Source organism: Telmatherina bonti (assembly GCF_933228915.1).
Source record: "Telmatherina bonti genome assembly, chromosome: 16".
In the NCBI taxonomy this organism is placed as follows: domain Eukaryota; kingdom Metazoa; phylum Chordata; class Actinopteri; order Atheriniformes; family Telmatherinidae; genus Telmatherina; species Telmatherina bonti.
Genome location: NC_136614.1, coordinates 16,531,241 through 16,548,723, shown reverse-complemented (window position 1 = coordinate 16,548,723; position 17,483 = coordinate 16,531,241). Strand labels below are relative to the sequence as shown.

The 17,483-nt window shown below is 36.3% G+C and overlaps 2 protein-coding genes across 2 annotated transcripts in view; both read left to right on the top strand.

Moving 5' to 3' along the window:
* Positions 1-2,050: 2,050 nt before the first annotated feature.
* On the top strand, positions 2,051-16,181 carry LOC306767146 (phospholipase B1, membrane-associated-like; the record flags this gene model as incomplete). The annotated part of the gene is made up of 41 exons (XM_079255068.1): positions 2,051-2,178; positions 2,557-2,610; positions 3,199-3,233; positions 4,575-4,659; positions 4,759-4,810; positions 5,222-5,302; positions 5,613-5,678; positions 5,779-5,840; positions 5,973-6,039; positions 6,152-6,259; positions 6,339-6,413; positions 6,518-6,589; positions 6,707-6,781; positions 6,877-6,937; positions 7,485-7,543; positions 7,641-7,714; positions 7,834-7,877; positions 7,984-8,092; positions 8,335-8,386; positions 8,491-8,571; positions 8,650-8,715; positions 8,799-8,899; positions 9,003-9,084; positions 9,196-9,300; positions 9,940-10,035; positions 10,406-10,477; positions 10,580-10,657; positions 11,148-11,208; positions 11,319-11,377; positions 11,633-11,700; positions 11,785-11,828; positions 12,172-12,271; positions 12,380-12,431; positions 12,516-12,596; positions 12,684-12,749; positions 12,872-12,966; positions 15,047-15,128; positions 15,224-15,328; positions 15,415-15,510; positions 15,594-15,668; positions 15,927-16,181. 41 exons carry the CDS (start codon positions 2,051-2,053, stop codon positions 16,179-16,181), a joined length of 3,279 nt encoding a protein of 1,092 aa, XP_079111194.1.
* Positions 16,182-16,744: 563 nt separating this feature from the next.
* Positions 16,745-17,483, top strand: part of LOC306767430 (serine/threonine-protein phosphatase PP1-beta catalytic subunit-like) — a gene marked incomplete at its 3' end in the record, with an annotated part of 5,984 nt that continues 5,245 nt past the window's right edge. Inside the window, exon 1 of the mRNA XM_079255427.1 lies at positions 16,745-16,802. Within this exon, the coding sequence (XP_079111553.1) occupies positions 16,751-16,802 (52 nt within the window). The 5' untranslated portion in view covers positions 16,745-16,750. The remainder of the gene's footprint in view (positions 16,803-17,483) is intronic.

Below are 17,483 nucleotides of genomic sequence, written 5' to 3'. Positions count from 1 at the left end.
GAAACTTTTGGGATTTGGACTGTCAGGGATCACAGTCCCCCACACTGTTATAATTAGTAGAGGATAACATCATAAATAAGTTGTATGTTCTTAGTAATAATAACAGAGAGAAAACTTTAGTCATATTTTCTGACAAGGCAAACAAATGATCAAAAAGTAAATGTTTTGATTTTGTGTTGTCACTCTGCAGAACAAATCTTATATAAACCTCCATAGAACTCTGTAGTTTTATCATGCATATTCTCACATTTATAAAATTATATCACTTTTAAACTCCTTTTTCTTGCTGTTTTTTCTCTCTGCCTCAAGCTTCTTGTTAAGTAAACAAGTATATTATGAGTGGTCATGACGTTGGAAAGTCTTTTGCAAATCCTGTGCCTCAGGTCATAAAAGAGGATGCTTTAATGCCAATTAACCAGCAAAGTTGTTAGCTGTTTCGACATTTTGCTTGCTATAAGCAGAGCTACAAGACAGAAAAGATCAACTTATCTGTTCAGAGATTAGCATTGATCAGTTTGATAGCACTATGCTTCATCAGGGAGTTCAGGCTAAGTTTATGTCCTTGACAGTAGATAAAAGACTAAAGGTGGTACAACCTAATATCAGGATTATGTAAATTCAGGTGGTTCAATGTCATAATTTATTTGTTTTTACATCCTCTTATCCCTTATCTTAGCCTCAACGTTTACGATCAAAAGACTATCAGATTTTGTTTTCAAAACTTTTGCGTTATGTAAAAAAAAAAAAAAAACACAAAACTTGAATGTTGCTTTCTTGAAGAGATCACTTTTTAAATCAGAGGTGTCCAAAGTCAGTCCTCGAGGGTCACAGTCCTGCAGGTTGTCTCAAAATCGCTGGTCTAACACACCTGACTCAAATGAAATAATTCCAGCCTACAAAGTTCCGCACAATACCTAATTATTTAGAGTCAGATGTATAGGAGCAGGGATTCTTAAAAAAAAACTTGTAGGATTGTGGTCCTTGAGAACCAGAGCTGGACACCCCCTGCTTTAAACTGTAACATACCTCAAGTATTTTCCACTGTTGCCAACATAAAACCTCATTTATAGCTGATACAGCATGTTCAGAAGATACTTCAGATGGTTGTAGCTGTAGAAATAACCTTTCATTAAAAAAGAATATCTTCCCATTTTCACACTATCTGAAATTCTACACTACACAGATAAACTACAAGTTGACAAAGTGGATGACGTGGCCTGATTCCTCACCTCATGCAATGTATGTGGTCTCAGTGTTGACAGAAAACCAACAAAAACCCCAGAAAATGAATCATTATTGATGAGTCTACTTTTGATAGTCTACAACTTCTTTGTATGGATAATCAAGTTGTCCAAATAGTACATTTTTAATGTACAAAGCTGTACAACGCTTTTAAGATAAGGATCAATATTATGGCAGCTTTGTTGAAACAGATTCCACCAAAACAGCAAAAGTTTTCTTAAAAGCAAGAACTTTTTCATGTTTTCTGTTTAATTTGTTCCCTTTTTGTTTTGTTAGTTTGGTCACCAGGCTGAAAATCATGAATCCCACAAGATAAGAACAGACAATGGACAGAAGTACTAAACAAGCTTCTTTTAAAGCGACAGATTTGGTCTTGGCACTTGCAGAGAATGCACTACATGACCTCACCTTAATTTGGTCTTTTAAAACAGACCTTTGTATTATCTGTTTGCTGTACACAACTTCCACCAAACTTGAATCTTCCTTTTTTACTTGGTTGATTGTGAATATAATCACAGAGCAGAATTATATCATCTTACATAGATTTGAAAAAAAAAAAATCTACAGTATGTGTTTATCTGCCTAAATTGTAATTAAATGATACAGAAAGGACAAATGTAAGAAAGAAAGTCTAACTACCAGGAACAGATTCGCTGTTATCACCTTTTTATTTAAAGAAAGTTTTATTCTGATCTTATCGGCATCATTGCTTCATTGTAAAGCCTTGACCGTGTCCTTTGAAGAAAAAAGTTGTCCCCTCCCCTTTATGCAGATTTATTACACAGATAGTTTAAAGGTAATAGTGATAATGACAGAGGAGAGCTTAGAGCTGAAAGAGGCAGAGCTGAGAGGAAAACGGGGAAAAGAAACAAAACTTAGAGAGGATGCTTCAACAGTTGCTGCTGGTCTCCCTGCTGGGACTTTCGTGGACAACAGGTCTGAATAATCTATCACTCGTTCATTTTAAGACTTTTTCTAATCAATTTTTGTGTTTTGCAAAAATCTGATGTTTCAAATGAAAATATTTAAAATTGGAACATTTATAAGAATTAGATGGATTGTTATAGAACTAGTAATTAGTACTTAGATTAACAGAATACACTTTTCCTTAAAACACAACTAATTATGCATGAGTTCTATATTTTTACCTCTATTTGCTGACAGTGTGTTTTGCACTCATTTTGCATCTTCTGAGTGAAATGGATTTGAGTGACTGGGATAATTAAGTAGAAAGATTGTTACAAACTAAAAACAGCATCTAATTGTACCTTCAGTGCGACTCATGGACTGTCTGTATCATTTGATACCTTTCAGCTGCTGGACTGCCTTGCACTCAGACGTTCCCCTCCCAGCATCCTCCCTCCACTGGTGAGTAAATCATATATTAGCTGATTCATAATCAACACTCCTAATTTCTGCCAAAAAGAAGAATGCATGAAAAAAATTTTATCTTTTTATTTGCACAAAACTTTGATTTCCAGTAATGAGCATCTATTTCAAATAATTCTGACCTACAACTTCAGTGAATATTTGAAGCTGATATACTCATTCATGGTATCTATAAGTGACATATTCTACTGATTATACTGTATTACAATCTATGCAAACATACATTTAATGAACAGCTACATGAGAGTGTATAATGTGGTATTTTGTGCATTATCTGGTGATATGGTGCACTTTGCTTTGCAGTTTTAAGTTTTCTCCCAGCTTTTTTCTTTTAATTTCACCTACATACCGTAACTGTGCTACTCACATGCATTGCTTCTTATTTGTAAAAAGGGAAATTCTTCATTTTTTTCTCTTCTAGCTGACAGTGTCAGACCATCAGATGTAACCGTGCTTTCCTCCATTGGTTTTAATGAGCACAGGTGAGCACACAGTCTCCTCTCTTCAAATATACAGAAAGGTTTTTATCACCCGGCTTCAAATTCATCATGTGGTTTTCCTCTGCAGTACGGAACTGTCCAAAGTCCTATCAAGACTCAGGGGTAAGTTAATGCTTTTACTTATGCTTACAAAACTTTACTGCTTTATTTTTTTCTGTAGTTCTTATACATAATGGCTGATTACAATTTTGTTTTGCTTCTTCTTTGCTTTTTTTTGCTTGATTTCTGATGTAATGAAAAAATCCAGGTTGTTGAAGTTAGATAACTTGTTGCACATTTTACTTTCTCTGAAGTGAGTTGTGTATTAGAGGAAATGAAGATAAATACACTCTGAATACTCTTGCACTACCGTGTGCTATCTTTGTTGTTCAGATCTCAGCATTCATAGTGATATCAGAGTATCACCTTTATTTTATTTTTTTTATTTATTTTACCATTTGAATTTAGCTTTTATTGCTTTTTTTTTTAGTGTGAAAGGTGCGATGTAAATAAACTGTAATAAAGTTATTAATTGAAACAATGGGCCTCATTACCATCTGCAGATCTGTAGTTTATATATCTCTTTGACATCTAACCACGAAACTAGAAGCACTCAGAGAGCACAAGCCTCCACCAAGCCATTGTAATTTTCGTTTTTCTTTTTTGTTTCTTTATGCCTGTGTTTATGGGCAGTATTTTCTAATTGGACGTTTATATCTCTACATAGTAAAGAATCTTTTAAAAAAATTCCTGGATCCAGACTGTGGTCTAGATAGCCCCCAAAATCTAACTAGTTGTTCTTTATTATTCTTATTGTTAGTTTTTCTAAAAAATTTCAGTCAAAATCTGTCAAGAATTTGAGTTATGTAACTAACAGACAGACAGACAGACAAAGCAACGCTGCTGAATACATGACGTCTGCTTTGGTGGAGGTAAAAACACGAGCTCCTTGTACTTTCGATAAAATACTGTCTGACACAAAGCACTTGTAGACTGAAGCATCCTCTGATATTTAACTTCATCCACATCAATATTATACAATATTTTTCAGCTTTTGATTGCAAAATGGGTTAATCTGCATTTATTATTAACTTTGTGGTCCCTCGGTGTATGGTTTTAATGCTAATAACTTATCTTAATTTCCATGATGTTTTTTCAAGCTACATTTGTTTCTGAATTATTCCATAACTTATTTCAAGGGGGAAAATGTGATGAAATGAGAAAAAGAAATTTTAAATCCAGTGTGACATATTTAATCATCTCATGTCGGTTCAGTAGAAAAATCTGAACAAAAGATACTCAGTCTTTCTGTCAAGATGTCAGAACAAGTGAATTTTCAGCTAATTAAGTCTAAAAACTCTAAATAGTTGGTTATTGGTCACCTGATGTCCTGATTAATCACATTTAGGCTCCTCTGTGTTTCAGGGTTTTAATGTTAAACTTTGGTTCATTTTTCTTAATCAGAGCTTATGACTGTGTTCAGTCCTGGACTGATCAGCCAGCTCTCAGATGAAGCTGAGCTGGACTCCACTCAGCCACTTCCACTCAGGTACAGACGGATTCTTCTGCTTCATGACAGATATCGAGCGACTACAGCTATGTCAGTTACAAAAATAAAGGTTAATTTTCATGCCATTGTCTCATGTAGGACTCTATTGGAGCAGGCAAGGGAAGTTTCTTTCCATCTACAGACAAACAAGGTAGATATTCACTTTTTTTCTATCCGGAATCTGAGTTGTTCACGATAAGCCTTCTGCATGAAAGTGGAAGAGAAGAAAATTACTCCTAAATAATGTGAAATAACTCTTACAGAGAATATCTTGGGGAAATGTCTTACAAAGAACTGTGTGTCATAGCAGTTTTTACAGAAAATCATTTACTTAATAAGATTTTCCATGAAAACCCTTGTATGCCATCAGTACAAATGTTCTTTGTATTTTGAAACTTTTTGTCTTAATACTAACTTTGCACACAGTGAAAAACTTTATATGTAGGTAGTTGGAAATAATAAACAACAGTGCCAAGGGATGAGTAGTATTAGTATTTAATGACAAACGTAGATAGCTACCAACAATTTTAGGTAACTAATGTGAATTCTTTTCACCCAACAGGACACTGACGCAAATCGAGACTGGAAGTTGGTTCTTCTCTTTGTCCAGATGGATCAGCTGTGTGCCTGCGATCAGCAACAGGTAAACAGAGCTATAAAGATATTGTTCTTCCTTGTAGGCTTTAAATGCCTCGAGTCAAAATCACTTGCTTATCTAGTGTATTTTCATCTGATGCTGAAGTTACAGAGTCCAAGTTATTTGTCTTTATCAGCACCACACTCTCATTCCTAAACTTTCCTTAAGGTTCTGTAATTGGATTCCTCAAGAGACTTGTAGCTGGTGTTAGTGTTGAGCTCATTGCAGGACATTGTTGAGTGGGAAAGTGGATTAATTGTGGTGTTGAAGAGTTGTGCAGTTTCTGTTCTGTCTGATTGTTCTGTCTGTGCTGCAGGTGCTGTCGGATATTAAAAGAGTGGTTGAAGAGGTGGATGAGGCTCTGCAGCTGATGCACTCTCAGGTCATTTTTATTTAAGTACTGTCATTCTTTAACATCATGTTGTTATCAATTATTATACTCTGTCTTTTTTCTTTTTGTTTTTACTTTAACTGTGTTGCAGCTGGAACGAACTGTTGTCAGTGTTGCATTATGGGATGGAGAGCATGACACTGTTCAGAGGAAGTAGGTTGCACTTTCTCTGGTTAATTTTTCTCATATATAAACCTTTGTCTTATGAAATCATGTCTCATATGTCATATAAAAACATCCCCCTAAATTCAGTTTTAATGAAGTACTCTGTTTTAAATCTGACAGGAAGTGTCTGTATGTCAGTGATGGAGAAATTAGGCTTCAGAGGGCCCTGCTAATCCAAGCGCTACAGGTTTGTTTGCATTTTGTTTGCTGGAAAACAAGCTGATGCTGTCGAGCCATTTTACAGCTTCCTGGACAAATATATATCGAGCCTGTTTATGGTAAGTTTCTTCTACTTTCAGGACTCCTTGGGTGAGCTTATGGTACAAAAGAATTGGTACCGTTACAGAGATGACTTCACCGTTACACTGCAAGACGCACCTTTTATCAGAGACCCTTCACCTGTTGCTGTGAGTTACTTGCAGTTGAAAGTATAACTTTTCTCTTCATTTAGCTGTTTCTGACACTGAATCGTCTTCTTTATTACAGAAAGGAAAGCCTGCCTCTGAGTTTGAAGAGTTAAAACACACTGATGATCTGATGGTGCAGATGTGGACAAACCTGGTGAGGCCTGAAGCTGTCAAAGTGAAATCCATTGTCCTTCTCTGTCACACTGTGTTCTCAGTCTCACAATTATGAACAAAAACAATGATTTTTCTGTCTTACAGCTGCAGCCCACAGTTGACCAACATAAAACAGAGGACAATGGGAACATTATCACATTGCCATGTCCATCAGAGGTGAAAAACTATGCAGGAAACCCACACAAAGAGTTAATACAGCATGTCCATGTGCCAACAGATGTAGAAATGATAATTGAGCTATGCTAATGTACTTTCCCTTCTTCCTCTGGCAAGGACCGACCCTTCTTGCGCACAGAGGGAAATTCTCCCTCATATCATCCCAGCGAAGCCTCATCTCTCCCTCAGGCAGTGAGTATTGTTCAAAGCCAAACCAAATGGAGGTTGTGGCCCTGCTGCATGCCGGCTGTCAGCTTCTAATCTTTCTCTGTATGTCATCTTGTCAGCTTCCAGGGACAGATATGCCCTGCGAGGACCTCAGCCCCTCAGCCTCCACACCTACTTCAGGTAAAAAAGATGCTATACCAGCATTTCCTTTCTCATATAAGCATTTTCTTCCAGACTTAAAATTACAGTTAATTACAAATATTAAAATGATGCAAGACAAAATCATAATCCAAAATAAAATTTTCTATGGTTTTCATTTTTTTTTTTAAGTATCCATCTTTATCATTTTTGGATTTGTCTGCCAAATTTATTTTGTATCTTCTTTGTTTAAAAAATAATTTTAATCAGTAATACAAACCTATTAAAACAGCTGTCTTGTTCAGCTATACATGGCTTTGTCATTAAATGTCCAGGTGTTATAAGTTATTTATTAATGATTTCTCTCACTTAATATTGTTTGGCCACTTTAATTCATTCATTCATTATACTAACTGCTTAATCAAATGAATGGTCGCGGGGAAGCTGAAGCCTATCCCAGCAGTCTTTGGTCGAAAGGCAGGGTATACCCTGGACAGCTCGCCACTCCATCGCAGCATCTAGCCACTTATTTATAGGATTTAGAGCCGTAATTGTTCTGACTTCCCAAAAATATCTCCTGTTTTTACAGTCCATGAACTCAGGCCTGGCGATATCAAAGTAGTGGCGGCTGTAGGAGATTCTTTGACAGTATGTTCTTCTTTTATTTCCTTATCATAAAGACATTTTAAGAAATCCAGGCCCTTTCTAATTCCAACATTTTGCTAAAAAAAATTGTCCAATGCAGGCTGGGAACGGTATTGCTTCAAGCCCAAACAATATCTTGGATGTCCTGACTCAGTACAGAGGTTTATCCTGGAGGTGAGTCATGACTGTTCAGTTTTCACACAATTTTGCAGCATAGTCTTAATGTTATATGCTATGTGCAGAACAGGTAATTTTCATGAAGTAAAACGTAATTTTATGTGCTTTTTTTGCAGCATCGGTGGTGATGGAAACCTTACAACTGTCACTACTCTGCCCAGTGAGTTTTTGAGATGGCTTTGTTCTTTTTCCAAAATTGATCAAATTTAATTGTTGCTAAGGCCCTCAAAGGTTGACGATCATTGTTACTTTTTATTTCATTCCAGACATTTTGAAGCATTTCAACCACAACCTGACGGGTTACTCACTTGGTGTGGGGAGGCAAGACAGTCCTCAAGCTTTCCTCAACCAGGCTGTAGCAGGAGCAAAGAGCAAGTAAGTCCTGCTGATGGCAAAAATACCTGTCTATGTTGATAGAATTAACAGTACAGATACAAGAGACTTTGATGTGTATGTAATAGTTATTAACTGCATATATTGATGTTTTTGAGAAGTAGTATGTAATGCTTAAGTTACATAAACCAACTTGTGAGTTAAAATGTGAGATCACATTGGTCTTCACTGAACTGTGAGTAACACAAGTTAGATATATCTATTTTTTTCACTTTTGTTTCAAGGGATGTACCATCACAGGTGCGAGCCTTAGTGGCCAGGATGAAAAATGACCCTGTAAGTATGTAACTATCTATTTTAACTCCAGAGTACACATGACATCTAGCTTCCAGATGGAAAAACAGGCAGTACAATTTAAGAAAAGTTCTTCTGTCTTACAGAGAATCAACTTTGAATCAGACTGGAAGCTGATCACCCTTTTCATTGGAGGAAATGATGCCTGCGACCACTGCTACAACTCTGTGAGTATTAATGATTCATTTTGGAAGAGACCTTAAAGGAAAATTTAAGCTGAATATTCTTCTTTCTTTTTTTTCCAGCTCCTTTTCTCTGTAGAAAATTATGTCCGTAATGTTCAAGAAAGCCTGGATTATCTTCACAAGGAGGTTGTAATCAACAGATAAGCATATTTACGGTGTTTTATCAGAGTTAATTGTTTGCAGCCATTAACCAAACTAATCATTTTTAGGTCCCTCGGGCTCTGGTGAACCTTGTAGAGTCTCTCCATATTACACCTCTAAGAGAAATGCACATTGACCCATCACTTAAATGCCCAACTTGGCTGGTAAAGTGAGTATTGATTAAAATTCTACCTAAAAATGTTGGCTGAAAATCATCCAGTTTGGGTTTTGATTTAACTCATTATAAAACCTTATCATCTTTTTGCTGCCAGTATTCTGTGTCCCTGTGTTGTTTTGCCAAAACCCAACTCCGAATCGCTTCATAATTTGGAGAAGATTAACAAAGGCTATCAGGTAAAACATAAATATGGCAAAAAAAAAAAAAAAAAAGAATAATAATAATGTGACTGGGAGAGAAGACTTCATCATCATGAGTGACAATCTCTTTTGCCTCTGTGATTTCAGGATGCACTGCATGAGATTGTGGAGTCAGGCCGATATGATACTCACCCAAACTTCACTGTTGTCATACAACCGTTCTTTAGAGAAATCGTCGTCCCCAGACTGCCGGTCAGTCATGAAGTTCTTTTTTCTCTCTCTTTTTTTTTTTTAACATGTGGGTGCTGCGTTCTCATTTTGGGATTTACTTTATTTTATGGCCAAGTTTTTTTTTTTTGTTTGTTTTGACTGATAATACTGGAAATCTTAATAATTTGCCATTATTGTAAATAAATTAAACTCATCAAGTTAAAAATTAAAAAAAAGAAATTTATAACCCTACCAATCCACAGAAACACTGATGAACATTTTAAAGAAGGAAATATTTACTTATTTTGACAGGTAAACCTTATATATTTAAAAATTTATTTTCAGTGCAAGAAGTTAATAGCACCCGTTTTATCTGCTGTTACTGGTCTGCAAACTCAAACTTTGACAGTCCCTCTAAGCAATACTCCAACAGTGAATGTATATATATATATATATATATATATATATATATATATATATATATATATATATATATATATATATATATATATATATATATATATATATGTAATCTTTTGTATTTATCTTATTTATTTATACTTAACTTCTTTTCAATTTACATGGGCCTGGACTTTCTCTGCAACATTATGTGTGAAATTTAAGTAATAAAATTTTCTATAGGCTTTAAATGTGAGACATTTTGCATTTTTTTTCCCTTAGGATGGCCATCCTGATCGATCTTTCTTCAGTGCTGACTGCTTCCACCTTAGCCAGAAGGCCCAGACCATAATGGCTCGCTCCCTTTGGAACAACATGGTAAATAAAAACAGACAGTTGTCTTCATTCTTGGTATACAGTATAGTAAAATAATTTTTAGGTATCAGTAGGTGAAATATTAATAACAGTGATTTAAAAAACGGACCCTGTTAGCATGAGTTAGTTACTGTATAAATAAAAAATGCATTTAAAAACATTTATTTTCTATATGTTTTTCTTTTTAAATTGCGTGAAAGTAGCCCTTTAAAACAAAAGAAAAAAAATGAACAATCTGACAATAAGTAGACTACCTGTACTCATCATCACCATCCTCCATCTGCCGTGTCTTTCAGTAAAATTAAATCTTTCGATTTCTGTCTGTAATCTGTTTGTTGTTAAATGCATCACTGAATATCTTGTTTTCTTGCAGCTGGAGCCTGTTGGCAATAAAACCTCCAAACAGGAGTTTAAACCCTCTTTAGCTCTGAAGTGCCCCACAAAAGTAAGATATTGTGTTTTGTGAAAAGCCAACATTTCTCTAAAACCGACTAAATTTTGAAGCTGCAAAATTTATGATCTTGCACGCTTTTCAATCTTTTAACAGTCCTCACCTTTCATTCGGACGTACAACAACAGTGATTACATCTACTCTGGCCCCGCTCCAACACCAGGACCCATTACAGTAAGTCTCTAATGTCCACATGATAGCTTATCTATTTGAAAAAAGCAGCTTCTTTATATGAATAAACACTGTTTTACAAACCAAGATCCATGAAGGGAAACTCACCAAAAGCCAAAACTGCTCTTTTAAGATGGGAATTATTTTTTACTTTGTCTTTCATAACAACATGGACCATCACATGTCCCACACAGGTAAAGAAATAACCCTCTGGTATCTCAGGTAAATCTGTCAAGTAACATTTTTCTCGTTGCTTAGTGTAATATTTGGGAATGGCACATAAGAGGTTTCTGATGTTAATGGTGGTTTAACACGTGGTTCTGTCCTCAGGTCTCAGCACATTGCATTTAACACAATACAAAAATCATCTCCATCAAATTCTCCATAATCTTAACATAATTTCCATTTTTATGCTGATGATTACTTTAACCACACTTAATTTTCTTGAACTTGAAACAAACGTTGAATGATTTTGAATTTATTTTCTGACCAGAACTGGGGAAGTGACTTTTCCTGTGGGACTGTTTCTCCATCTGAAATTCAGCCAACTTCTGGTGAGACAGACCACTATCCTTCCATGACAGCTTATAATCATTGTATAAGAACCTGTAATTAGTTATCAAACAAACTATTTGATTGGCTTAAATTGCTTTCTATCTTTTAGTTCACAAGCTGAGACCGTCTGACATTCAGGTGGTGGCGGCACTGGGAGATTCTATAACAGTAAGTCCCACTGCACAATGATGCCCAGTTAATTATTTTCTATCATTAAACTCAGAAATTTTAATTTATTTTCTGTTAAAATGTCCAACGATAACCATTATCTACAAGGTCATTTTAAACTATGCACTCTGTAATCAGTTTATTATCAGCCAGATAACTTCCACTCTTTGATGCTCATGTGTTTGGCCTTTGTTGTAGAGTTTTATGATCTCGATTAATCCCCTGAGCTGAGGCTTCTTTGTACTCTATTCACAGGCAGGAACTGGTGCAAAAGCAGGAAACCTTCTTGAGCTCAGTAAAAATTATAGAGAGGTGTCCTGGAGGTATCACGTGTCTTCAGAGTGAAAAAGTTTATTTTCCAGTCATTTTTTGCAATCACACTAATGTTTGTGGGCTTTTTATTGCAGCATTGGAGGGTATAAAACTCTGGATACTGTCACCACTCTGCCAAGTGAGTTTATTACAGAACAATTTGTTAATTTAATAACAATATGAGGCATAAAATTTACATTATAAATACTCAGGAAAGAAAGCTCTCGGAATCTCGGAAACCTCTGGAGGTCACATTTTACAATATGTACAGACGGCGTTATGACCACAGGGTTTACTTACATTGTATGGACAACATCTGGATGGCTGCTGTGTTGTGTACAAAAGTCAGCTGTGGGTGGTAGTTTCAACAGAAATAATAAACATAACAGTTAGCGCTGCTTTCTATAATTCCTCTGTAGGTTTACAATAACTCTGCATGGAATTTTTTTTATGTTATTTGCCTTTTTTTTACTTCTTTTTAGACATCCTGAAGATGTTCAACCCACTCTTAAAGGGTGCATCCAAAGGTCAATGGCCAACACAAAAAGGCTTTAACATGGCTGCACCTGGAGCAAAGATCTCGTATGTATCTATTTTATTTCATTCTTTTTACTGTTATTAATGTGGGTAAAACTCTCTGAAAGCATGCCATTGCCTCTTAAGTCTTATAACACATTTACTTTCTGACAGAGAACTTTCTGCACAAGTCCAACAACTAATTAAAAGCATGAAAGAAAGTAAGGTGAGATTTCCAACAAAACCAAGCTCCAGATTCCGTTTTAATTTAATTTTCTTTGTGCTCATGCTTTGTACATTTGTTGCACAGGAAGTGAATTTTGAAAAAGACTGGAAACTTGTGACAATATTCATTGGGGGAAATGATCTTTGTAATTACTGCTTAGACCAAGTAAGTGTTTCCTGAAATTCATATAATTTATGAAAAATTAACATTTCTTGTTGGATATTTATTACATTCTGTTTTTTATGTCTGTAGAATAATCTGTCACCTGCAAACTACAGTCACCATCTTCAACTCAGCTTGGACATGCTATCCAAAGAGGTATGTTTTAGTTATTATTATTATTATTTAGTTATTAAAAGTTAATAAATGTAATTATTTTCACAAGCTGAAGTGACAAAATATTTCTGCCTTTTCATCCTGTCTTCTTTTGGGATCTTCAGATACCAAGGGTATTGGTAAATGTTGTCGAGCTAATGCAGATAAGTCTGTTGAAAACTGTCCAGAGGAACACACTAGGATGTTCGCTTCTGCAGAGGTAATTTTTGTTTTGATCATTTTACATTATTCTTCTGGGGTTTGGCTGACCTGAATCTGCTGCTGCGGTGGGGGCAGGTCCAGGTCAGCCTGGTGCCTGGTAGTGGCGCCGGGACCAAGATAGTTGAGGATAGGTTGTGTGTGTGTGTATGGGGTGTGTATGGGGGAGTATAGTGGTGCATGAGTGTGTGGGTGGTGGGGGGTGAGTATGGGGGAGTGTGGTGGTGCAAGTGGATGGGAGGATGGGGGCATGGAGGAGTTTGAGGTGCATGTGTGGGGGGAGGAAGTGGGGGTGTGGGTTTGGGAGAGTGTGATGGTGCATGAGTATGTGGGTGTGTAGGGGTGTGTGTATGAGGGTGTAGGGTGGTGTGTGTGTGTGGGGGGGGGGGGAATAGGGGTGTCTATGGGGAGTGTTGTGGTGCATGTGTGTGGGGGTAGGGTTGAGGGTATGGGGGGAGTGTGATAATACATGAGTCTATTGGGGGGTAGGGGTTTGTGCATGGGGGAGTGTGATGGTGCATGAGTATGTGGGGGTTTAGGGTGTGTGTGTGAGGGAGTGAGGTGGTGTATTTGTGGGGGTGGGTATGGGGGAGTGTGATAATACATGAGTCCATTGGGGGAAGGGGTGGGTTTCTGAGGTAGTGGGGTGGTGTGTATGTAGGGGGTAGGGGTGTGTATATAGAGGAGTGTGGGGGTGCATGTGTCTGTGGATGTAGTATGTGTGTATAGGAGGGTGGAGGAATAGTGGTTAGGAAGGGGGTAGGACAGAAGAGAGAGAGAGGTGAAGGGTTGTGGTGGGGTGTTCTAGGGGAGGTAGAATGGGGAAGGATGTTTTTGATTTTCCAAGCAAAATGATTCTCAGTCTTTTCCATGTAATACTGTGCAATCTATAAATGACCAGTAACATAACTGCAGTAATTTTTATCCCATGAATCTCCTGAAAAGCCTTTTCCAAAAGAATATCAACAACTTTTTCCTGCATTCTGACACATTTCTGTTATTTTTAGTAAATAACTTTCACTCACACTTGATATGTTTACATGCACAGCAATTTTCCAACCGACTTCACTGGAACCATACTAATAATAAAGGGTCAGATGAAAAGGATTTTATCAGTTACTTTAAAGCAAATAAAATCATATCTGGAATATTGAGGCAGCAGAGTCAGTACAAAGAATGACAGCTGCAGATAACACACACTTTCAGGATGAGGGAGAAAACCAAGTGTGCACAAACCAAGCTTTAGACATGTGCAAACACCACACCAGCGCAGGAATCCTCATGTGGACATGAATTATTAACTGTAATATGTAACACAACAATTATCTGACAAGCATATCATTAAACTTTCTAAATTTAGAAAAAGACCAATAGTGGTGACATATTGGTGTGGATTTTAGCCACTTACAGCTAACAACGGACTCTTAAAACCCCTTCCACCTCAAGGGTCCTTTGGCTTGAAAATGACATACTCAAATACAATTGCATATTTCTCTGTGATTCTACACTACATAAACTATCTTGGTATCAAATTAAAGCTAACACTTGTGAAGGCTGAAGTGAAATCACCACAAATGTTACTGTTTTAAAGTTATTGAAGATGGAACATGAGAAAATTTTCATATTTTTTTCCTCGCCTAAATATTCTTTGAATTTCAAAGTATATAGAAGCTTTAAAAGTTGCTACTGAAGACAAAAACACCCAGAAAACCATTCCTCAACATGTGGACAGTACATATACAAAGTTTCATCCAGCTGATGCAAAGCACAACAAAGTTGCAGGGATTTGAGTAAAGAGGTGGCCAGGCGTTTTTCCGTTCGGCACAGTTTGGCACAATTTGGCACCGTGAGATGTAAAAATAATTGTAATTCTTTTTAATTTGGTTAAAAGGCCAAATAAAGAAAATTAGACTTCTCTTATCTTTATTTCATGGATTTGGCCTTCAAGGGTTAAAAGGAGCTGCTTGTGATCATTATAGTCTTAGGAATGAAGATGTGAAAATGGTATAACAGATCAGATTTTTTAAGAGATGATGAAATACACAAATGACCCCTCTCTACTTTTTCAAAAACAAAAACAGGATGAACTGTCCATGCGTTATCAACCCATCAGAAAACTCTCCAGAGTTTGAAGCAATCAAACAAATTAATCATAAATACCAGGTAACAGCATATTGTTTTTAATGAAGTATTCAAAATATCACCTAATATGTAGTTCATGGTCATTGTTAAAATTTTCTTTATTTTTTATGTCTTAGGTTGAAGTAAATCGTCTTATTTCTGGTGATCGCTATGATGGAAAAGAAGATTTTGCTGTTGTACTTCAACCATTTTTACACAGTTCCTTCATCCCTCTTATTGGGGTAAGTTGCTGTGGGACATACATGTCATCAAAAACACTAAAGTCAAATGTATTCAGGCTGGAATTTACTTCACTATTTTTCTCCAGGTGGGTGAGCCTGATACAAGTTTCTTCTCTGTCGACTGCTTCCACATAAGTGAGCGTGCTCATGCTGAGATGGCCATCGCATTGTGGAACAACATGGTGGGCTTCATAAACCAAACTGTAGCAGAGAGGATCTGGTTGCTCTGAAACAAATAACTTTCTTTCTCTCTCTGTCTCAACAGTTGGAGCCTGTTGGCAAGAAGCAGGCCTACAACAACTTCACATATGACCGCTCCAAGATTCACTGCCCTTCTGAGGTATTTATGAATGTCTCTGGCGTCACTACCTTATTATTTACATATTATTTAATCTTCATTTTATTTTAAAATATCATTATTTAATATAATTCTATTAACATTTTGAGCTACTCAATATTCAACGCTTTATATGCTCATAATTTCTGGTGTGGATTGTTGGTTTTTTTTGCCTATTATTTTTCTTTTAAGTTTTTCATGTATTAGCATCTGACATAATTAGTAATTATTCTTTTTCTAATCATTTTATCTTCCTTGTAGGCAAGACCCTTCATCTTCACGAAAATGAACAGTCTTTCAAGTTTACCTGTACCTACAATACCTCCATACACAGCTGCCACAAGTCCCAGCACTGGGCCAAAGTGTCCCTCCTCTATGCCTGTATGGGTGCCAGTGGTTGTGGGAATTGTGAGTTTATTAGCTGGGATTGCTGTCTCCTGGATCATTTTGTCTTGCTGTCAGCGTCAGAACAAAGAAAAAGAAAATGTAGAAAAAAAGAAAGAAACTGGGTTTTGATATCAGTGCTCACAATTAAAATGAGACACACTGACATGTTGTTATGATCCATTTTAATATTTCACTTCCTTAAAAGAAGGTCTCTTTTTTTGGCTTGATGTGTTGTTTCACGCTTTAAATAGATAGATACTTTGAAGTAGATTTCTGAATGTGGTGGCAGCAATGTCATTCATGTTAAAGACTCATGTTTAATTTCAGTTTAAAAAATATTACGAAACTATTCTATAAATATGTCATCTAAAATATGTTGTGCTGCAAGAAAAATGCTTAATATTTATGTAACTGAATTATCTGCATGAACGCACGTGTACATACATATCTGTGTATCTTATTTATTTATAAAATAAAGTTTCTATGATAAAAATTCTAAAATCCGTTCGTGTTTAAATTGTACTGTTTTTAGTTAGCTACAACAACAACCATACAAAAATATGACAATGTTTATGTTTACTTTTGGCTGTACTTTTGGAGAAACTGGGTCAGTTCTGACGTCCCTCCTCCTTTCAGCCTACAAGTCACTACTCAGGGATACATTTCCCCATAAACCCGCCTGTTTGAGTATCAGAAATATGGCGGAGAGCGAGCTGAACGTAGACAGCCTTATTTCTCGATTACTAGAAGGTAGGTTAGCAGTGTGATGTTGGATCTTATTTATGAGTTATGTTGTTCTGTTGCTTTCCCTGTTTTTGCTCTTAACTAGTAACTTTCCATTTTGTTAGAAATTAATAACATGGTGCCCTCAGACTTACGTGCTGCTGATAGCTAACGGCGACGTTTAAGATATAATGATATAAACGTTAAGTATATCAGTAATTAGCCGCTATCTGTCCGAGGGATAGTTCAGTTATTCGGACGGAGAGTCTGGCTCTGTTTATTTATTCAAGAATAATGGAGATATAGCTGCAATCCACAATAATAAGCTAACTACTGTTTGAACTAATCATTTTAACAGCAAGAAAAAAAAATCCACGCAGCAGAATAAGGTTAACAATATCTCTGTTTTTAAAACGCAGTATAGTGAAACCGTGAAATGTTGTGGTTCCTTGGTAACACTACTGCTCTGGTTGCCAGGGCAGGTAGCCACAGTAACGAGTCCGCTACCTCCCCGGACACACCCCCTCACTAAAGCCTGTCTATTATTGAGTTTGAATTATTTAATTCTAATAATTTCTTACATGTTCCTAACATGAGTTGATTATCATACATCTTTTATTTATCTAATTTGTAAATCAAGTATGTACCATCATTCAAATAAATATTGTGGTATTATGGCATTATTTTCTAATTCCAGACCTGATAATC